At 43.1% G+C, this 24,539-nt stretch overlaps 1 protein-coding gene across 1 annotated transcript in view; it reads right to left on the bottom strand.

Annotated features, from left to right (window-relative positions):
- The window catches only part of stx1a (syntaxin 1A (brain)), a gene marked incomplete at its 3' end in the record, with an annotated part of 58,963 nt that extends 35,684 nt beyond the window's left edge, over positions 1–23,279 (bottom strand). The window contains exons 1-2 of the mRNA XM_084064671.1: positions 23,196–23,279; positions 17,723–17,822 (exon numbers count right to left, since the gene is read on the bottom strand). Of these exons, the coding sequence (XP_083920797.1) occupies positions 17,723–17,822; positions 23,196–23,231 (136 nt within the window). The 5' untranslated portion in view covers positions 23,232–23,279. The remainder of the gene's footprint in view (positions 1–17,722; positions 17,823–23,195) is intronic.
- Between the last annotated feature and the right edge of the window lie 1,260 nt (positions 23,280–24,539).

The following is a 24,539-nucleotide window of genomic DNA, read 5'->3' on the forward strand; positions in this document are numbered from 1 at the left end:
AACATCACTGCAAGATGAAGGTACTGTATTCCCCGTTAAATGACAAAACTGACATTGAATACGAGATAGAGTCTAATGGAATATCAGGTACTGGAAAATGAAGATTAAAGAGATGTTTTTCAGTGAAAATGGCATTGTAGGGCCCGGACGGCTGGTGTAGCGGTCCGGGAACCTAGGCTGCCCTGACAGCGTGACGCGGGTTCGAATCCTGATCCCGACAACCTTTGCTGCGTGTCACTCCCCATCTCTCTCTAACCCCATTTCCTGTCAGTCTACTGTATACTTTCAATAAAGGAAGAAAAAGCAAAACGTTTTTTTAAATAGAAAAAAATTACATTAAAGGAACATACCAGCAGAGGTGGGTAGAGTAGCCAAAAACTGCACTTATAATAAATAATAATGACTCAAGCAGAAGTGAAAGTAGTTATTCAATTACTTGATCAATAAAGTAAGTAGTGGAAAAGACTACTCAACTATTGAGTTACTTCATACAATCTGATTTATTGTTTAAAAATCAGAACATAACTGAAATGCTATTTTCAGTTTTCCATGTCATTGCCAGGGTTATTTGCACGCACGCACGCACGCACGCACGCACATCACAGATCGTTTAAGTCTGGCCAGTCTGACCACACACCGAAGCCGGGAGAGTGACTGTCTAGCTTTCCACTAGGCTTCCTCCTGAAGCCTAGGAAGCTAGGATCCGAGCCACATGCCAGGGGGACCTTACGTCGTTTTAGGTCCAGGAACAGAGATGAACGTGCAAGCTCTCTCACATACTGGTCATCATTGTTCAGCATATTTAACAAATGGGAGAGCCTCGTAGCAATATATGTCCATTCAAAACTGGGAACACCCATACCACCCTCATGTTTACTGTGAAATATAATGTCACGTGTTGTGTGTGTTAAGACCAGGCCATTGTGGGGGCACGGTGGCGCAGTCGGTAGCGCTGTCGCCTCACAGCTAGAAGGTCCGGGGTTCGATTCCCGCCGGGGATGCTGTGGGCGCTGGGGGCGTGTCTTCTCCTCCACGTCATCAGCGCCCATACCCTAGGTGGGGGTTGGCGAAAGGGCCTACTCTGTGTGGAGTTTGCATGTTCTCCCCGTGTCTCCTAGGGTAGTTAATACCCTCACAAAAACATGTAGTAATCCTGGTCACTATACTGCCTCCCCCTGGTCAGCTGGGGCGCCTGATGGAGGGGAAGGGAACTGGTTGGAATAACGTGTTCCTTCCACGCGCTACGTCCAACCAGGGAAACTCCCCCCTGTCAGGTGACAAGAAGGTCAGTTGGCTCTCATGCATTGAAGGAGGCATGAGCTCGGCCCTGGCCTCCCTAGGCTGGTGGGGGGAGTGTAGTGCCCAGGATCACTTAGCAAATTGGCACCGGGTGAAAAAAGGGTTACAAAATCGCAGGACAAAAATTATATAAAAAAAAAAAAAAAAGACCAGTTCATTGTCTCACTAGGTGCACAGTTTTGTCAGTCAAATCACGTAGTGATTTTCGTGGAACATGTACATTGGAGAAAATATGTTGTACCTTGGCCAATGCTATTATTCTGACTGCCTCCAGTTTCATGATTAGAGGCAGAGGCGATGCGTGGATTAAGTCAAGTCTGATGGAGTACTCAGAAATGATTACCTCAACCTGATCACCCCACTCGCCTGCCACATTAAACTTGTGACCCAAATATGTGTAAGTCTTGTGACGTGAATAGACTTTAAGGGGTTTATTGCAAATTGTGAAATCAGTTAGTGTATCTGTTTTAGAGTGGTACCAGCGGTTTCCCCCGCTCCGCCTTTCATATAATACTGCACATTTGGATTCTTTTACCCCTAATCCTGACCATTCCAAAAAGGAATCGGTTTTGGAGAGCATGTTCTTTACAGCCCCATGATGAGAGGCTATCTGGACATCGTCTGCATACCCCTGAACAGGGTTAGGGGAAATTATATTGTCGGGGGCACACATACAGAGCCATTTTAGCCACTGATTAAGTGCTAACACAAAATTAACAGCGCTCCATGGACAGCCAGTCTTAACACCTACTTGGAGAGGGATGGGGTCTGTGAGCACACACACCCACACACGTCGGTACTGTGACGTCAGGTATGGCCAGGCTGGGCGACAAGCATATTTGTCCAGACCCACAGATAGACAGACAGACAGACTAGCTGCATCAGCTTAATACATTGTCTGAAATACGATATAGGGAGAGTTAAGACATAAGAGAGAGAGACCAGAAGGGAGAGGGGGAGAAGTAAAGGAGAGGAAACCTAAAAATAATTTTGGATTTAGTCTGAGGGTGGAGGAGCTGCTTTGTACACATGCACTGCTAGGGTGGGAGAGCAGGGAGACAAAATTAACACTCTCAAGGCTACAATTTAAACAAGCCTCTCCACTTGTACATCTCAATCAAAGCAATTTATGAGTCAGAAATAGGAGACTCGGACATAGATGTTAAATGGTCTGCATTTCTACAGCACCTTGATCCAAAGCGCTTTGCAATGTCATTCACACACCCATACATTCATACACCGATGGCGGAGGAAACCATGCAAGGCACCAACCTGCTCATCGGGAGCAATTAGGGGTTCAGCATCTTGCTCAAGGACACTACGACACTAACTCTGGGGGAGCCCCCGAGCCCGGGATCAAACTGGCAACCTTGCGGTTTCCAGTTCACTCTACCCGGCCACTCTACCCCTGAGCCACTGCCGCCCCATGTAAGTCACCAAACTGCTCATCGGGACTCTGGCCCACACACATATGGGAAAGCGCATAGCGGATTCTAAAATCACCCGCTATGCCAAATTTGTTTGGTAGAGCGCGCCTGCAATGCCCGGGCGCACAACATTAAGAGGTCTCCCTCACTCCTAATTCTCAACGAATGTCTGTGATTCAAATTTTCCTATAATCAGCAGAAGTGAGAGTGTCAATTCCTTGTGTCAATTGTGTTTATATAAGATGATATGATAAGATGATTATATAACATTCTCTATAATCAGTAACATGTAGGTGCTTATGTCTATCAAACATGGTTTTATTGAAAGGCAATCCAAGGCTAGAGCTTATGAAGCAAACGTTGGGTAATGTCCGATATTACACATTAAAGTGCCTCAGTGTGGCTGCAGAACTAAACAGCGGCACGACTGAATTAAGTGATTGTAAATGTGATTGTCATTACAATGTTACTGTAATCCACAAAAGTGTGACTGTTAATTCCTTAATAGCACTGGGGATAACGGCTTTCGCAGCCTGGTCTTAAAAGCAATAGCATCTAGCACGGTGATTGGTTTTATTAATGTAGCGCCCAAACCACACCTATGCATAATGTAACGGGTAGCGTAGGTGTTTTAGGGATAAGGCTGGTGTCGGAAGATAGCAACTTGGCCACGGGGACTTGCACCATGCTAAATCCCCAAATAGTGGGTAAGGTGACTTGGGCGCAAAATAAGGCCCTCAATCTTTGTTGCTCTCAGGTAGCAGTGAGTTGTGAGTGTAATGTTAAAGATAATAAATCATACTAATGCTTATTGTAAGATGCCACCATTTCTGTCTACCTAACTGTGTCTCATTGGGGTTGGACTATGGACAGTTCAGAAACCTGCCTAGCAATTTCATTATCTATGGGGATTCCAATTTAATAGAAACTAGAATTTTCGCAATTCTGGGAAATTGCAAAGTGTGGTTGCGCCGACGCCAGGAGGAATACCGTCGGAGGCCGTGCAGGTCGAATTCGGTGCCGATCGCATCCGTGGCCCCTCCCACTAAAGAAATACGCCCCTCCCACAAATGTAACGGCACAATTATATAGTCACATCACTCCTGAGATCGCTTGTATTTCATCGAGAGGATTGATCCCGCCCAAAATCATGTTTTTGCATCAAACGGTTACATTTTGTGCATTTGTGGCACCCCCTAAGTGGAAATGCTTTTGGCGATTCGTTGAGTAAACCACCCTTGACATGTGATTCAAATTTGGGATTGACCGGACATTTCGTTCGTGATTTTTGGCATTTTTTGTAAAACGGGCCCCTCCCACAAAATGTTGAAGCCAATTACGGACGAAAGTTAAGGACTATTACAATGCTGTTTGGATATGTTTATCGCATGGGTCCAGAGATCATGTGTACCGATTTTTGGATTTGGATAAAATATGTGGGAGGAGGAGCTAAAAGTGTGTTTTGAAGAAAATTCAAAATGGCGGAAACTCTATCCTGACGCAAATGGGCGTGGCCTATATGGGGAGTTGTGTCATGAAGCAAGGAATCCAGGGGAAATTATTTTTTTATTCTACGACCTACGGTTCAAGAGTTATAGGCCAAAAGGTAAAGTGTGCTGTTATAGCGCCACCATGAGGCCGACTGATGTGATTCTTTTTGTAATAATCTTGCACTAAACTATTAACCTCCCCTCCAAGTATTGTAACCGTAGCCCTTACGGTTTCCGAGGAAAAAAAACTTTTTTTTTCTCCCAGCAAAGTACAAGCCTTCCAAAAGTACAAGATTCCCGGTGAAGCCGGTCAATTTGACATATGGCACGAGTGTGGGAAAAATAAAGTGTGGGAGAAATTGCGCGCCAAAATAAAGTTTATCTATAAAAAATAAAGTTCACCTCTGACTATAGTCTGGTGAACCCATAGACTGTATAAATGAGATGGACAAACCCACTCCGCTGCTTTCTACAGACCGAAAATGAAGCCGATTGTACCAAGACTGTAGGTCCGCCATCTTTCAATACGCGTCAGAATGAGACCAGACCATTATTGGTTGGGTAGCTTGTCAATCAAGAGCGGGAGGCGGGGAATGAATGCTATTGGTTGTGTAGCTTGTCAATCAAATCATCCCGCCCCTCCTAGAGAATAGCCTACTTTATCGTCAATTTTATAATAAATAGGACCATAATTTAGCAAAACGCATATCCTGATGATTGAACGGAGACTTTAAACTAGCGACTGGAAGCATATAGAATTTATGACAATTTTTATTACAGTAAGAAAATCTAGTCTAAAGTTTGTCAAAAAACCCATTCACTTGCGTTAAAATAAATTCTTTCTGACACCGCAGGTCGGCGCAGGGTAAAACAGCGCCACTCTGGCCATTTTGTCGGCCTCATCGTAAATATCTAAGACTTGCCCCTTGGGTGAACCACACTAATTACAGCCTTTCTCTTCCTGGAAAGTTAGCATGCTGAAATAAAAGCCATTTTTCTTGCATTCATAAAAAATAAAACGTTTGAAAACTCAAATTGAAAACAAGGAGAACAATATAGCTGCAAGCAGCGATAATACGGGGCCAGTGATTACAGAGAGAAGAAAGAAAGAAGCAATGATAAGTAATATGCACAATCAGCCATAGAAACATAAAAGACTGAACTTGAGAGAAAGAAGACCATGCAATTAACAAATGAGCATTTTAAACCCTCACTAACCCTCACCCCAGTAAAACTATGCCTACTCCTAATCTCTTTTTTTACTCTTACATTTTTTTATCCCACGATTTTGTAACCCTATTTTTAACACCCAGTGCCAATTGTCTATGTAATCCTGGGCACTACCTTCCCTCTGCCAACCTAGGGAGGCCAGGGCCGAGCTCATGCCTCCTTCAATGCATGAGAGCCAACTGACCTTCTTGTCACCTGACAGGGGAGAGTTTCCCTGGTTGGACGTAGCGCGTGGAAGGAACACGTTATTCCAACCAGTTCCCTTCCATCAGGCGCCCCAGCTGGCCAGGGGGAGGCAGTATAGTGACCAGGATTACTGCATGTTTTTGTGAGGGTACCTACCCTAGGAGACACGGGGAGAACATGCAAACCCCTAATCTCAAGAAATACTAAGCGTAAGCCAATGAATGCCAAATCACGATCACCTCAACATATCGTCGGGGACAGGGATCGAACCAGTGACCTCCGGACTCATAGGCTGCCTTTCTTCTCATTTGAGCTAGAGATATGATAGTCCTAGTAGTGTCTGTTGATATATATAATTCTTTCCGTCCCTGACGGACCAGGCCTTTGTTTTGCTAACTACTCTAGATCACTGGTTCCCTAACCATCTACCGATAGAGAAATTGTACATCTCCTCGGAACAGAAACCAGTGAAAGTAGCGATCTACAAGCTCACAAAATGTTGCTATCTGAAAGGTTGTAGATCGGCTATTTTCACAACGAAGTATGTCATACATTGAAAAGACATACTCTCAAATAAGCATTTCATGTTATCTTTAACAATTGCACATGCATTAATTGACACATTCATGTTGTGTGAAATGCAACTTAAATTAAGTCTGCATCAAGTGAGGCTTGAACCTGTAACCTTGAGGTTGTAAGGCACACGCTTAAGCGAGAATCCATTGGACCAACAGACCAGAACCTGTGAAAAAGGAGCTCACACTGATGATACAGTTTCACCCAAATAGCTGAAAAATCCTGGGTTTAAGTGTTTTTCAAAAAATGCAGAAGTTATGAGCCAATGACTGTTTTTCATCTAATTCAAAATGGTGGGCGATCTAAAGGTCAGAGGTCAAAAGTCAGACCACGAAAGTTGTCGGGCATGAAGAGACGCATGTGTGTATCGAAGTTTCATGGCTGTAGGTCAAACAGGGCATGAGTTGTACCTGTTCAAAGTTGCCATTTTCAATTGAGTGCTATAGCGCCACCTTTTGACGAAAGATTGTGAGAATTATTTCTTGATAGTTTTTCATGACCATCTACCATATGGCAGAGTTTCGTAAAAAGCGACAGCACGGTTCAGCCAGAACTGCGAAAAGTGGCAGAAGAAGTGACAGAATAAAGCGAATATTAAGACAGGGCCAGGAGCCATGCTGGCAGCCTGGCCCCGTAATAATAAAAACCTGAATAAAAGACTTAAAAGCTTTGCTGAAGAAATGTATTTGCATCTGAGGTCTTCAGAGTATAACTGGAATGTACAGAAATAAATGACACAACTAGTAACCAGGACTGTAGACCTTTTTTCACAACTATACTGTTACCATAGTTACGCAGACGACACACACATTTATATAACCGTATCACCAGGGGACAATATAAATATTTTTTTCTTTTTTTGGATGTGCCAGAATTTACTTCAATTAAACAAACACAAAACTAATAACTGCTGGAGCTACAGTAAGAAAGAATGATTAAAAGTCAGTGCTCAGCTTCAAGTAGAGATCAGGATACCAATTTAATACAATCAGTAGAGAGAACTCATACGGGATACAAGATAAACTAGAAAAAGTGCTCCTCGGAGCACAAGTCTCCGCCAGCAGACTTGTGTTGGGAATGTTGGGAATGTTCTAATTCTTATGTTCTAATTAGAACATGTTACTGTGTCATAGTAACATGACACAAGTGTCCTATCCGTGTCCTATCCGTCTGTTTTATCCAAACCTTAGTTGGATAAAACTGGTATCCCCACCTGGAGTTACTGTATAACTGTCCTATCCGTCCTGTCTGTATAAGTGTCCTATCCGTCCTGTCTGTATAAGTGTCCTATCCGTCCTGTCTATGTAAGTGTCCTATCCGTCCTGTCTGTGTAAGTGTCCTATCTGTCCTGTCTGTGTAAGTGTCCTATCCAATTGTTACAGTATCCACCATTTCTCAGCCATTTCGTGATTATTCCTGTCTTACCTCACTTTGAAAGAGGCAAAGACTCTTTCAAAGTGACACATGTATTTATAGTCCGTTATATGTCACTAGCCAATCAGATCACACTATTTCACCGTATTGTCAAGTGTCACGTGAGGCTCGACCAATGTTTGCTTGGCTGACGGAAAGTGAAAACAAACTCTCCTGGCGGAGACAACAAATGAAATTGGGAAAAAAAGAACTAGCAGACAATTTTGGAAGTAGAACACAATACAATTGAAGCAGATAAATGGGTTCTTTCTCCTGATTGTTAATTAAAGAGCTGAACAGACGGGGAGACCCCTGTTACCGAACAAACACTCTATAGATTACTATTAAAAGGAGAAGTTGTAACCAAAAAATATCACTTAAACCCTAGCCTGGGATCAATACCATTTTCGGGTTTCTGATCCGGTCAGAGCGGAAATAACTTTACGTCATCATTATGTCATCAGGTGGCTGGAACCAGTGACCGGACTCATCTTTCCTCCGAAGTGGAAAGTCTGGTGACGCGAGGTTACTTAAACCGCAGCATCCATATTGTGGGGAAAGCTTTTGCAGAAAATAGCTGATCGACAAGCTCACAACGCGTTGTGAGCTTGTCGATCAGCTATTTTCCCCACTTTCCCCACAATATCAGAAAAGAGACAATAACCTTGTATAAACCCCTGAGGGACTCCGGTCAACCATATGGGATAAGCGGTTAGAGCACCATTAGAACTTTTAAATACATCTCTGATCTTTTCCACAGTTGCATGATCTCCTGCTGAGAGGTGTTAAAGTTCACTGATGCCCCAGGGATGGCTTTAGAGGGGAAGCAGTCATCATTGACCTTTAACCTTACATGATGAGAACTCTCATCATGTATATATATATAATCTTTCTTCCAGACTCGTGGGTCCATATAAAAAGAAAAGACATCACATAATATAAAAAGAGACAGCAGTATAAAAATATACAATGTATACAAAACAAAACAAAACATCACTCAAGAGCACCCGCTCCCCACCCCACCCCACCCCACTCACACCAATTCACACATTAAAGTGCCTCAGTGTGGCACTTTATTGAGTGTGTCAAGCGCCAAGTCAAAATGTTCAAGTACGTAAATTAATTAAAAAGTGTATAGGCTATTACGCCAATGCTCTCTAAGCCTGGATGAGTGTCTATAACTGCTTCTCATAGGGTTGGTTAGAGCCTCTATGATGCTGTTCATGGACACATCAAGCCGACACATAAAATTGTACATCAATTGTCTAAAAGTGCATCACAAGTAGGCACACCAGTGGACACAAACAATTGACTGGCACTATGCCATCTGGGTATGTGGAGTAACAACCTCATGGCATCATTATACGCCACTCTGAGCCTCTGCAAACTCCTCACCCTGTAAGAGTACCAGAGATGAGCCGTACACAGAGGTGTGACATAGGCTCTGAACAGTGAACACTTAACATCAACAGAACACATAGAACATTTCCGTAACAGAATATTGGCCTGTCCATAGATTTTTCTACATTGTCTATAGATATCTCTGTCGTCCATCCAATCATCAGTGAGGACATGACCACGGTATTTAATTTCCTTACATACTAAAAGAGGACTCTCACACAATTGAAAAGCAGGGAAGGATTCTTTCCTGTCCTCTCTGCTTCTCACGATCATGATGTTACTTTTTTTAGCATTACTAGACCATACCCGGTCGACGCATCCGTGGGGGGATATGCGCACATGATCTGGCAACCCGGGAGGCAGTTCGTCCCATAGCTGGGCAGGCCCGTAACCATGGCGACAGTGTCTGACACAAAAACGCTAATAAGAAGCTGAGATTTGATGAAATTGAAAAACGGGCTTCACAGTTAAGTTCAGATGGTAATGGTCAATGGCTGTGTGCAAAATCAGAGCAATTGGTCCAGCCACTGAGGAGAACCGGGTAGCTTCACCTACTTACTCACTCACTCACCACTACAAACGGACGGACAGAGGTTACTAGAATTATAGTAGGATATTTGATGTCAAAGTCTTTACCATACTGTGTCCTCAATAATTGTTGAAGGCCAGCACTGTATGGACTACATAAAACCAAATCATCTGCATACATGAGATGATTGACAACAGTGTCACTCACCAGACAGCCAGTGTTGCACCCATTTAACTGTATTGACAGGTCATCCAAACGTTAAACAATACGGGGGATAAAATCCCACCTTGGCGTACGCCATTACTGACATGAAATGGTTCAGAAATACAATTGCCCCATTTTACCTGAAACATCTGACGGGCATACCAAAAGACTAGTATTCTTACTAAATATTTTAATAATAAATCATAAATAACTTTGCATGGTTAATTATATCAAAAGCTCTAGAGGCATCAATAAAGCATAACAATACAGTATAATTCTGGTTTCTGTATTTGTCAACTATCTCCTTTAAGGCATATATACATAAATCAGTGCTATGTTTTCTTTTGAACCCAAACTGATTATCAGTAGTGAGAACAAACATCTCCAGGGGCCTGTTCCTCAAAAGGTGAATTAAATAAGCCTGGCCTTAAGCCAAATCCAGGCTTGACAAAGTCGGGTCCGTATAAGCCTTGTTTATTCTGTTCCTCAAACGCCAAGCCAGGCTGAAAAGGAGCGACTTTGTCGAGCTAGACCTTGTCAAGCCAGGCTATGTCGAGCCAGGATAATGAAGCCAGGCTTCACGTATTTCTATAAAAGACCATGAAAGTAGATAGCAGAATCCTTGAACTTGACCAATCATGGAGCCTAAAACCAGAGCGGCGTTCTTCTCTGTGGCTGAACAGCAGCACTGCAGCAGCTCATGGAATCATACAAGGAAGTAAAGTGTATAAAGCAATAAAGGAAACGCGACTGCAATAAATAGATCCAGGGAGAAAGCGTGAAGTGTGTGTGTGTGTGTGTGTGTGTGTGTGTGTGTGTATGTGTGTGTGTGTGTGTGTGTGTGTGTTTGTGATGGGACGGGACGGGGGTTGGGTGGGCAACGGGACGCCCGGGGACGTGGGTTGACCGCGACGGGGGCCGTGACGGGACGCGCGACGCACGGGGTGGGGGGGCTGACCGCGACGGGGGCCGTGACGGGACGTGCAACGAGACGCACGGAGTGGGGGGGGGGGGGGGGGTGAGGTTGACGCGCAATAACCCTACATTTGCAAGACCACTTTGGTAGAGGTATGGGTTGTGTAGTTACCTTGCCATCATGATGTAACTCCAAAGGTGGACAAGAAATAAAAAAATATTTCTCCATTGACTAGAAATTGATAATTTAAAATATGCTCCTCACTTACATTCAGTGAAGAGGCTCTTTTAAACCCGTAACTAATAATTACTAATACTAATAATTTATATATATATATATATATATATATATATATATATATATATATATATATATATATATATATATATATATATATATATAATGTCAGACATTTTTTATAATATTAAAAAAAATCTGTAATATATTATCAAACATCTAACAACAATATGAACTGTTTCAGTAATATAATTAAATTGATTATATCTTACTTTATTGATTTCATTTTATTTGAATGCAGGGTCATTCAAATGAGTCCATACAAACACATGTGTTGAATTAACTGTGGAAAAACTTGAAGAACAAAGGCACTGGATTAAGTAAGCTTGGCTGTTAGCCTGCTCCTGACCAGGCTAACTTCACAGCTAAATTGCCATGGTAACTAAGGTAGGCTTGCTTCAATTCTCTTTTGAGGAATCGGGTCATGGCTAAACTTAGCCAGGGTGAACTGGTTAAACTAATCTTCAAGATAATTCAGCTTTTGGGGAACCGATTCAGCCCTAAACCTGGCTAAATTAAGCCAGGATAGGTGGTAAAGCCAGGCTTTAGCTCTAATTCACCTTATGAGGAACAGGCCCCAGCCTAGTTCGGAGGATTCTTTCCAATATTTTAGACAAGATACTGGCAAGGGCAATAGTTCTGTAATTGTCCATGCTATTTAGCTTCCCAGCCTTGTCTTTCAAGACAGGCACCAGCAGAACAGACATAATGGATTCAGGAAGAACACCATGAACCATGAGGCCTGTGAAACACATAGCAACATAGGACAGAGACTAAAGCTGGCATACTTGGTGTTCTAATCTGCAGTAATACAGTCCAGTCCACAATCCCTGTTGTTGTCAAGCAACTTGATGGCATCAGAAACATCAGCTGATTTGACTACCATGTTTGCGGATAGGTCAACATTATCAATTACCACAGCATTGCTCTTAACACAGTTAAAAAGATTACAGTAATTCTCCCGCCACACATTAGCAATCTTATCTTGGCCACAGACACCCTCAATATCAGATGGTAAAGAGGTTTTAGAATTATTCATGATGACCCTGACCTCTTTCCAGAAGTCATCATAGTTGCTTTTTTGCATTTTCCTAGCAAGCAAATTAGCCCTCATTGTGTTCTCCTTTGTCTTAATAAAACGAAAGGCATGTTACATTTTTGCATTTGTTTGTTTTTTACGATCAAGTAAGACCCCCTGTCTGGGCCTGCCTGCCTCAGACCAGACTTTAAAGGCCTCTCTGGCTTCAGAGTGTTGCTCAGCCACAAACTCATTCCAGTTTGAGGTTAAAAACCCTTGCTCTTGACTTTACAGAATGGCTCACTAGAGGCAATTAAAGCTCACACAATATTGTCATACATGGCACACAATTCAGTAGCATGATGTGGGTCTGTACAGTTCACATTTAAACACATTAGTGAATCCCTGGGCAGTTCTGTATTTTTTAATAAATTGTCTGTCAGGATAGGATATCTCTCATCTTCCCTTTGTTAACAGCACTACCAGTAACAGTCAGCTGGGGTACATTCTCAACATTAATCATCATGGCAATGGGTATATGATCAGAAGTGGCTAACCCATACAGAATCTCTATATTATCCAGGGAGGCATGAGCATCTGCAGTAGACAAACAATGATCTATGAGCTTTTCCTTGAATCACTGCCCACACACAGACATGTGAAAGCTCAACTCAACCACGCATGCATGCACATACACACAATTGTACTGTACAAAACTATGTAGTCACACACGTACACCTGCATGCATAACTGCACACACTGCTATTATCTTTGTTAAATTGTTTGTTTTTTTTGCATGGTGGATACAATTGTGACATGGGATAATTGGCTGATGAGGGTATCTTATGCATAAGCTGCATGTGTTTTTCTGTCTGTGTGTGTGTGTGTGTGTGTGTGTGTGTGTGTGTGTGTGTGTGTGTGTGTGTGTGTGTGTGTGTGTGTGTGTGTGTGCGTGCGTGCGTGCGTGCGTGTGTGTGTGGTGGGGGGTGGGGGGGTGATGCCGACATCAGACAGTGCATGTGTGTGGGGGCAGGAATTCACCCGGTGGGAATCCACTGGGTGAATTCATCTCATAGTAACATCTAGAAAACATCTGAGTCAGTGTACTAACCCTCCCAAATATGCAGGAAGAAGAGAAGGGGAGGACAGGGAACAGAGGGATGAAGAGGAGAGAGGAGGTGGGGTGGATATGGTCGTGATGCTTGCCGGGTGGGCGTCGGATGAAGAGATGTGGTCATAAAACCAGCAGGAAACGCAGGTTTGCTGCCTAGCAATGTTATGGTGTTCCAGGAGACCTTTACATTGAAAGGTACGTGCGTTTTATTGGGGGGGGGGGGGGGGTCTTTATTGATAGGAAAGTAGGCTGACAGGAAATGGGGAGGGAGATGGGGGGGTGACACGCAGCAAAGGCCCCCGGGATTGGGAGTTGAACCCGCAACACACTGTCAGGCTGGATTACCACCAGCCTAGGTGCCCAGACGGTCACGCCAACCGTCCAGGCCAGTATGTGCGTTTTTTTTTTGTTTTTAGGTTTCTTCAACACTGTGTGTGTGTGTGTGTGTGCGTGCGTGCGTGCGTGCGTGCGTGCGTGCGTGCGTGCGTGCGTGCGTGCGTGCGTGCGTGCGTGCGTGCGTGCGTGCGTGCGTGCGTGCGTGCGTGTGTGTGTGCTTGCGTCACGTGTGTGCGTGCTCGCGTGCGCGTGTGCGTGCAATTGTGTCTGTGTTTTTCTGTGTAAAGAACAAAAGGTTTAGAGCACTGGGAGCGATCCTTATATTGACTGGAAGTTATCATTTTAATGAGGATGAGAGGGAGAGAGACCTTTGTGTGAAGGATAAAAGCTCTCCTCTCGAGTCACAAAAGGAAGTAAAAAGGCTGCTGACTGAGTGCGGGAGAGAGGAAGAGGATACCAGACAAAGTTTAGAGAACAGAGTCAAATGCTGTCTCAAAATCACCACTGGATTTACACTCATTTAAAATGTGGAGTGCAAGTGAAGCTCTAGTTAAATCATGTAGATTTATGGAGGGTCAGGCAAAGGGGAGCAATTAAAAACTTTACTGGAAAAACAAATTGCCAAAGCCATGCATATGATTTGATGGGCCATTGAATATAAGAACTCGTATAAGGTTCTGAATAAAAGTTAAAACCAGCTAAATATAAAAAGCCTGCAAATCGCTGCCCGTAGGTAATGAAAATGGATGTGTAAAAATGGGGAAAGCGCAATGAGGAAATTGGCACCTGCAAATAGCTGCATGTTTGCACACTGCATGAGGGAGTAATGAGTAATGACTCGAGTAATGAGTAATGACTCATGTAGGTGTTTTAACAATGGGTAATCACTAATCAGTCAGTTAGTTACCAACACTGACTGTTCTATGCTAGGCTGCTTGGCAAAAAAACAAACTAAAAACTAAAACAAAACTAGAAAAGTGCGCAGATATCTGCCAGGCCTGGATGCCTACCCAGATCTGTGTCAGTTGTGGTGTGTGGCTGTCAGGACACGAGGAAGTTGCAGGGGAAGTTTGTACGACAGACGGTGCAACTGTTCATGTTTGTGGCTCCCCCTATGGATCAATACATCTTGATCACATAACTCCAGAGAGAAGGGCACAAAATGGCATATACTTGTCAGGCAGACAAGTATGGGCATGGCCTATATGGGGAGTTGATTCATGATCCAAGGAATCCTGGAAACAATGTTTTTGATTGTTTGACAAATAATGGAGTTTTTTTCCTTGTCCTACTAGGAGTGTGCTTGCAAAGTTTCACGCTGAACGGTAAAGCGGTGTCCCAAATTAGCTGCTCACAGACAGACACACAGAGACAGACGGGGGCGAAAGCATATTCCCCGCCCTTGACTGTTTCGACCTGGCGGAGCTAAAAACTAAACCATATAAATACTGGCGCACACACACACACACACACAGCTCTGCACAAAATCCCTCCATTAAGATGACTCCGAACATACTACGCTGCCGGTGGCCACACTGCAGCAAGCAGAAGGCGAGAACATATTGACCTCAAAATAATGAACGACCCTGACATTTACATCAGACACTGACTGATGTGCACTTATTAGGCAGACTCAGGCACGCACGCACGCACGCACGCACGCACGCACGCACGCACGCACGCACACACGCACACACACGCACAGCACATTGATCCCAGGCAGAAGGAGACAGGTTAGAGGCTTGTCCCTATCTTAAATACTGCTCCCCCCCTGCCTACGTGTCACACCCTGGCTAGTTAAAGAGCTCGTCTGATGTCTGCTGGAGCAAGCAGATCGATTGTTCTTCCGTTAGGAGGGACCGTATGTGGGGTGTGGGTGAGAGGAGGATTACTATTAATGCGAGTTTCATCCTCCTGCAGGAGCAGGATGGAGGAGGTTCAATCGCCTTTGTGTCACCACATACAGGGGCGGAATATGTGTGAAGAGATCAAATGAAGCAGGGAGGGAGCAAGAGAGATGACACAGTCAGAAGCAATATATAAATTCAAACTAAAGATTTGCACACATTTTCAAGATTTTTCAAAAAAAGAGCAGATGCAAAGAGCATCATGGAGAAGAGCATCATGGAGAAGAATGAAGAATGTCTCTTTTTCCAAGAAATCAGCCATGTCTCTCTTTTTCTTTGGCCTGATAATAGTCATGTTTTCTCTGTTCTGTTCTGTGGCATCTGCTTCCATTATCATTATCTTTTTGCTGCTGGTGAGCGTTTCATAAGTAAGCTACAAAGTGTGCTGGATTTTTACTCCTGCTACTTTCCATTAAAAGCCTCTATGAGTCATTACTGTCTTTTTAGGACCTTATTAAACATTACGTTTTTCATTAAGGCTCATAAAGCATGTTCTGTTAACACTTCCGTGACTAAGCAATCAATGGGACCGATTTTGAGAATTGAAAGTGGCTTAACTTCTCTCAGGAAGCTCTGAGAAAGTTCCCCTTTCATGACTTTTCCTAAATATATGTTTCAAACCATCTCCGTTTTTTTTATTTTTTTTAACTCATTATAAATATGAAATACATACCATGTATCCCATCCCAGCCGTTTTATTTCGGCTAAATTGATCGCTCTCCCCCTCTCTCCCCCTCCCTAGAGCACTTTACACCTCGAGACCCCCCACAGAGAAGCCCACCGAGCGGCCGTAGAGAGCAGACTCTGCTGTGGCTGCAAGTTGCCATGTTGCCATGTCTGCTTATTCTAAGCGACTTTGGGCTTGTTTTTCCACGTCTTCCTATTATTATTATAATGATATATATAATTACATTATAATGGTAATAATTTTCTACTCCACTACAGCTCAGAGGCAAATCTTGTACTTTTACTCCACTACAATTATTTGAAAACTTTAGTTACTTTGCAGATATAAATATATTTTCATACTTGTTTAGATTAGAGCTCCATGTCCTTTCGTAATTTTTTTTTTATTAGGTGAATATTTATATAGAAAGGTCTAACCAGGGACTGGGGTTGCAAATTAGCCTCGGCTATAAACCCCACAATGGTTTCATGTCTCACTGTTTTGTCAGGGCACAACGCATGCAGTAACATTTTCATAGACCTGACTGCTTATTTCTCTCGCAAAATGTGGCAACCCAATGCTGCGCCAACAGATCCGATCTACAAGCAGAGGGCTCGTCAGCCAGCGACTGTTTTATGTTTGTAGATCAGATATTTAGCGCAGGAGTAGCAGGAATGAGCACATTTGTGGAACATAGCGATGTGTTCACTTGTTACGCTGACAGGCAGGAGGAGAGGAGACGTTTCTGTCGGCGTGGACAGCTGATAGAATGAGAGCTTTACGCTCAGACAATAATGTGAATATTATATAATATAATATTGGTTTGTCAAGAGATATCCATGTGTTTTGGACAATGGAGATAGTCACGTAATTAGACAGTGGCTTCAGCGTTCATATAGGCTCCATGTTTCACTGAAGAGTTTAATGTGACGCTACAGATTGCACTGTTTTATACGCTTTTTTAAAATAAAGATTTTACATACAGTATATGCAGTTACCATTACATTTTATAATACTATTTTATATATATATATATATACACTACATTACTATTTTATAATGTTTGTGTCTGCCTACAACAACAACATTATGTGGGTTCACTGACTGAGCAGAGTGCAATTGAGATGTTAATGGCTATTTAGAAGACAATGGAACCCCCCACGGTTTGGGGGAGAAGCTGTGAGCTAGTCTGGAGCACAGAGGTGAGACAGTAGCCAATAGGATAGCCTTATTTGGGGATCAAAATGATCGTATTTCAGGCTGTGTAGGGGGTAATGAAACCTCAGTCATGCTAGTGTTAAAGGAGCAGATTTGGCACAGACAATGTGGGTCTAGTAAAAAATAATGCAAGAATATGTTATCAAACGATCGCTACTAGAGGGAATTATGTGTGACTTTACAAGCAGTAGATGTATGTATACTGTGTATGAATGCAACCTGACAGCAAGACAAAATAAATAAAGATTTGTCTTTAAAACACGATTAAAATGTATAATCGGTCAAATCATTTCATAATCAAAGTATCGATTTTGAGTTAATTGTAGCTTCCCTGTGTACAGCACTTGATGAGAGAGAGTACACTGTCTTCAATTAACGCTTTGGATTTTTCTCTCTAGACGCTTGCAGAAAAGACCTGAGCTTTGTCAGCAAGCAACACTGTTGCGTGATGGCGTATAGATTAGGCATATTGAGATAAAAATGGACATGCTTACTCTCATCAGGGTTGGGCGAGGCCAGGATGGCACTATGTTTCCTTTTCACCTCCTCAACCTTCTCAGCCAGAGACTCGATAAACCCACGAATCTCCTCCACCTGGAGGTAGCAGAGTGACAAACAGAGAGAGACAGATAGATAGCGAGAGAGAGGTGGGGAGTGAGAGAAGAAAGAGCAGGAGGGAGTCAAAGAAACAGACAGAGAGCGAGAGAGGAATGAGAATCTTTTCAATAGCCACGATACAGTGAGGCAGACAAATGCACTTTCCCTGGACAAAGGCTAAACTTGTGTCATTATGTTAGCAAAACACTGAGAGCATCGTAGCACAGGTTCATGAAGTCTATTTGATCCTCTTTCATCATTTCTCTGCAACATTAGACCCACCAAAATCATTTCATGCATGTGAGTGCCACATGGAATTAGATACATTAATTAACCCAATTAAAAATGTGCTTCCGCTGCTAATAGGATCCCATTCGATTCAAATGCTATCAACTAACCCACTTACAGACATCCTCATCAATATGAGGCCCATTAATGTGAACTGGGCCATGTCCATTTATTTATATAATTTAAGACAAATAACTTGTCTTAATCAATAATTTTGAGACTTTCAGCCAGACAATCACTATTTACAGCACATAGTGCAGAGGGAATAATACAATTAGCACAGGTAGGCCTATTCTACTCACTGGAAATACTCGAAAGCAAGCCAGTGCTCACTTGTGTGTTTACAACACATGACCTAAATAGGAAATGGGATTTCAATGTGTAATTAAGGAAATTAGTCTAAAAGTGAGTCACATCTATTTCAGAAGATGCTTTTTATATTTTGTAGTTTTACACAGTAGGGCCTACCAACAGTCTGTCATCCTCAAGCTCCAGGTTTAGGATTCTTTCTTAGAAATATAAAAACAAAACACAAGTAAGCCTAGTTGAGCCAGACTGTGGATAGGCTAGACTAGAGCTCACCTGGCACATAAATAAAGTTATAGTCCTTCCTGCAGCCAGGATTGAATCTAACCCAAGGCTCTTTGTTGCATGTGATGTCATCCCCCCGCCCTGTCCTGTCACTTGTCTGTCACTATGTCAAATAAAGCAAAAAAAAAAAGTCTCCCTTCTGTTTTGATGGCAGGACTGGTGAACTGCAAGATGAGTCATTCTTTTGGAAATGAATAAAACATTACATTTCAATCTGCGTTTAACTTTTTAACTGTGAATTAACAAAGGACTTCCCTGCTTCAATTGACTTCTCTATCAGTGCAAGTAGACAGATGAATTTATACTCATTAAAAAAATGCAGAGCGAGACGAGAGCACTAGTGAAGATCTTTAAATAATAAAGATGTATGGAGAGAATGGGGCAGGCAACATTTTACTAGCCTCACCCACAGGCAGATTCTTCTGGTCCCAGGCTAACATTATACTGCCACAATTGGGGAAACAAATCCCAAATATTATCAAAGCACAACATTCCAGAGCCCTGCATCTGTTATAAAATAAAAAGGTTTCGTGTAATTAAGGAAATGAATCCAATAGTGCTGCTCTACACAATTGAGGCCTACTGAGAGTCTGGCGTCAATTATGCTCCAGGTTAAGCATTCTTAGCCAGGCAGTTACCTCCATCGTCCTTGTCACACCTGCTACCACCTGTGCTATCTCTCTCTGGCTCAGCCAACAGCTGGAAGAACCACGTGACTGGCAATGACCTCATCTGGCAATGACCTCATCAATATCTACATCCGTCATTGTCATTTACCCCCCTCCATCAATCACTTTCCTTGTCCATGCATCTGCTCTGTTACAAGATATCACCTAATGTGCATTCCTGCTGTTTGCCTACAGGATACATCTGTTTGTTTCAATACCTCCCAGCATGATCCCGCTTATTCACCTTTTGTGCATCCCTTCTGTTTTCCTACAGAATAAATCAATTTCCTTTTATATTTCCCAGCATTGTGCCTTCACTTCTTATAACACTTTCTTTAAACAAAGGTATGTGGCGGCCTTCCTTCATGCTGCTCCAATTTTCATGTCAATTAATTCATATACCTTTGTTTTTGAAAAGTGCTATAAAAACGTTTATTATTATTATTATTTCAATTTCTACTCCACCCGTCCTCCTTCTCTCTCTCTACAAACTCTAGGCTCTGTTGTTCTCCCTCAATACCGCCAATTCCATACATTCTTTAGATTGGCTTACTTTTCTTGCCACCACTCAATCCAGGTCATTGGTATTCCATTATCTCCTTAATTAGTTGATGATTGGGATCTGTATTTTTTAATAAGGCATAATTGGTTTAAGAGGACCAGAGGGAGACACGAGTGCCTAGGTGTGTTGTGTGAAGAATGCTTGTGCGTGCATGCATGTGCATGAGACGTGAAAGAGCAAGGAATTATAAAGTGAGAGAGTTTGATGAACGTGGTGAAGGTGACGAGAGGGCGGTCACCAAATGAGCAGCAGATGAAGCCTAATAAAGCTGCCTTAAGTCATAGTATGTTTCTCAGCTTCATCTCAGCTTGAACTCACAATAGTACAATCCTCTGTTTTAATTATTTATTTTGAGTATAAAAACTGAATTTACTATGCAGAAAATCTCACTGGAGTGGGCAAAAAGAAAAAGATGATCAAAAAAGGGTTTCCAAAGAAGTACTGCTTGCCAAAAAGGTGTGAACTGCAGACTTGCAAAGACAAGAATTCCAAGGCTTAAGTGAAAAAATGTATAGATGTATTTAGAGCAAGGCAACAAATAACCCCATAGCCATTGTTACTGAAGAAGGGATCTGCAATGTTGCACAATTCTTTTCAAAAATATCCATCTTCCTCTAAACTGTTTATGTCACATGGAAAGTATGCATGCAAACACTGCACAGTGGTACTTACTCTTTATTAAACAGACATGATGCAAATATACAGTATGCGGAACAGGGCAAATGCACACTGTAACTAATGTATGCACACTACTATGCACATCTCCAGGGTAATGTTTATGTTGTGAGTGAAGGACAGCAGTGGTCTCTCAGCTGACTGCCGTCCTGCCAAGTTCTCCACTGAATTGTTAATCAACGAGCTCAGTTGGGGTGAGAGTCTGATTACTCCCACTCTCCCTCCCATAACTACTCCCTCAAGCTGCTATCCTCGCCATCACTCTTTTTCTACCTCTGCATGTCTCTCTCGACACTGTTCTACTTTCAAACGCTCCATCTTTCCATCCTACTGATCGCCCTTCTTCTCTAAAAATACTGTATACAATACAAGGTGATCCCTCGTTCCTCGTTTGCCTTAATGAGCTCTAGTCCAACAGATGGGAAATTTGTATAGAAAAAAAGGGCCATAATGTGTCTGGATTGGTACAGACAGTTTGGCAGTAATGTGATGGAAATGGCAACGGGAAACGTAAGCAGCAAAATAGACATATTGCTGTTTAATTTCACATTGGTCAAAGTACTTTGAGAGGCTAGTTAAGGATCACATCTGCTCCTCTCTTCCCAGCACAGCTGTGGGTCCAACAGCAGTTTGCCCATTCCAACAGATCCACTGATGACATCATCTCAGGGGTGATTCTAGGTTCCTGAGAGACCGGGGGCTACTCAATCTATAGGAGTACCCTGAAGTCATAGTACTGATGTCATATTTGGGCATGGCTGACATGGAACTCCAAATCCATATTTATATGGCATAAAAATGAACACAGGCAGACACATAGATCTCCATATATGGGCATTAAAGGGGCTCAGACATACGGGTAGGCTACTCTGACAATGGGTACGAGAGTAGGGTTACCAACCGTCCCGTAAAATACGGAATCGTTCCGTATTTGGAAACTAAAAGACGTGTCCCCAATTGAACTGATACGGAACGGACTTTGTTCCGTATTTTGAGGTCTGAGAATCAATATGAATGACAGGGCGATTTAATTGAAAAATTACAGTAATTCTGCTGTCCTGCTCCAACTCGGCTCTCCCCCTCTCCTTGCTGTGCAGGGACGTGCTGGCCACTGGGAAATTCGGGAAAATTCCAGAACGGCCGCGCCATTTACGGGCCGCCAACCGGCCGGTGGGCCACCAATTATTGAAACATTTTGTTGCTCCCGTTTTAGGATTATTACGGTAATTTCCGGGTCGCGCGGCCCAATTATTAATTACGTTACTGTTGGGCTGGGAAGTTTTTCAGCAGTGGTGTAATTTACATAGGGTTGCTGGGTTAAAACGCGCCTGACTGAAGCATTTCCTTTTTTATTATGGCATAAATAGAACTTGTTACAACCATGTTATAGTAAGTGTGATGTAGTAGCCTAATGCAGATGTAAGACCTGTTGTGTTTGTATTGTGTTATAGGTATAACTGTGCCAAAATGCATAGTTTTCTATGCATTTGGGGGGTATTGCATGTGTTCCCAACAGGCAACGGCCTAGTATCTTTAAACATGCAAGATCATGAAGATGGATACAAAGCAGCAGTAAAGACCCCCAATAAATGATCCTTCCTGTACATCTACTGTATGTAAGCCACTCACTGGGGGAGATGTAAGATACAAGCCCATTAAAATGGAATTAGAGAGACCACTTTTCTCAGAGAGCAACCTGTCTCATGTTGAAGTTAGCCTGGCTCCATATGAATGATGATTCACAGCAAGCCTCCGTCTCTCTGGGACGAGACGTCAAGTGGTGCTACATGAGAGCCTTGACGATGTTCACTTTGTGTTCCCACCATATGCACACAGCGTGTACAAGAAAACACACTCACAAACACCAAATGCATGCATGAGCGGTTCTTACAGAAGTGCAGTGCATATACAGTTGAAATAAATAATCATACATAATGCAAAGGCTGGGAAAACACAGTTGGGATTAGGTCAATGTTCATATTCAGGGCTAAAAACGGACAGCATTGTTTTGTGTTTTGTGTGAATCTATAATGGCCTTTTGAAAGGAAATAAAACACCCAACGATCCACTCCAGACAAGCAACAACATCGATTAGCTATAAATCATATCAATGCTCCCCAGAGGACAGAGATGGCAAAAGATCGATCGCAGAATTCTGAAAAACCAACACTATTAGATTCATCATTAGCATGGGAATGATGCCCATGCTAATGATGCTGTGCTCTACAAAACGGATGGTAAAATATGAGTGTACTACTAGCCCACTAAATGGGTCAGTGGGAGCAACATAGAGAGAGAGAGTTAGATAGTGAGAGAGAGAGAGAGAGAGAGAGAGAGAGAGAGAGAGAGAGAGAGAGAGAGAGAGAGAGAGAGAGAGGGGGGGGGGAGAGAAAGAGAGAGAGAGAGAGAGAGAGAGAGAGAGAGAGAGAGAGAGAGAGAAAGAGAGAGAGAGAGAGAGAAAGAGAGAGAGAGAGAGAGAGAGAGAGAGACACAGAGAGAGAGAGAGACAGAGAGAGAGAGAGAGAGACAGAGAGAGAGAGAGAGAGAGAGAGAGAGCGAGAGAGAGAGAAAGAAAGAAAGTCTCACCTGCTCAAAGAATTCATCCATGAAACCTTTCTCCATGCCCACAGCCACCTCATCCTCCTGCTCGGTTGTCTCCTTCCCGGTTGTCTCCTTATACACACACACACACACACACACACACACACACACACACACACACACACACACACACACACACACACACACACACACACACACACACACACACACACACACACACACACACACACACACACACACACACACACACACACACACACACACACACACACACACACACACACACACACACACACACACCAGAGAGAGAGAGAGAACAACGTCAACATGATAGTAGTAGATAGAATACATTGAACAATGTTCCCCCACAGTGCCGGCCACTCCACTAACACAATTGGCAATGTTTGCAAGTGGGAAGCCAACAGGGGAGGGCATTCAATGTCATTGCGCTAGTGACTACAGGTTGTTCTGTTCAACATGGGAGCAGAGATGGGAGGGATAGTGTGTTCCTACGCATGCATTACACCCTCCCAGTGAAACTCCTCACTGTCAGATGAAAAGAAGCGGCTGATGAATCCATGTGTATCGGAGGAGACGTGGTTGTCTACACTAGTGGTTCTCAACCTTTTCAGACCGTGACCCCCCAATATAATCATATTTGAACTGGGGACCCCCCCCCCCCCACCCACTCTGACCCAATATAATCATATTTGAACTGGGTACTAGATTTGCATTGAATGTGTGGGGGTTAGGGGTGTACAATGGTGGCCAATCACGGTGCAAGGTTAGGGGGGTACAATGGTGACCAGTGATTTGCATTGAATGTGTAGGGTTAGGGGGGTACAATGGTGGCCAATCACAGTGCAGCGAATGTCGTTGTCCAAACCTCACATATACTGTAGGGGCGGTTGCACTGCCCAAAAATGTAAGCACGTCACTTCGCAGGACGTGCTGTGATTGGCTACCGAGATGCATGATGAAATTAATAACTCATAAATATCACCGCTCACTTCACACTGGGTGTGATTTTTTTCACTGTCATCTGGGGACCCCCCTGCGGGTCCCGTCCCACAGGTTGAGAACCACTGGTCTACACCCTCCCCAGGACAACAGGTGGATATCGGCAGTGACAGGGCCTGTACACTGTATGCATGGGGGAATTGGCAACTACTAAAACATTTCACATTTGCTTGAAATGCCTACAATTTACTAGTGCTATATATTTAATTTAGGTACAGTATCATGTGTGAACGTGCACTGATTATGAATACCGTATTTGTCATATGGATTTTTTTTATTGTGACCTTTATTACATTCTGCTCTGACTGTCTGTATACCTCGAAGTGCTGGTGCCTGTGTGTCGGACGT

Source organism: Gymnoscopelus microlampas (genome assembly GCF_963454915.1).
Source record: "Gymnoscopelus microlampas genome assembly, chromosome: 8".
In the NCBI taxonomy this organism is placed as follows: domain Eukaryota; kingdom Metazoa; phylum Chordata; class Actinopteri; order Myctophiformes; family Myctophidae; genus Gymnoscopelus; species Gymnoscopelus microlampas.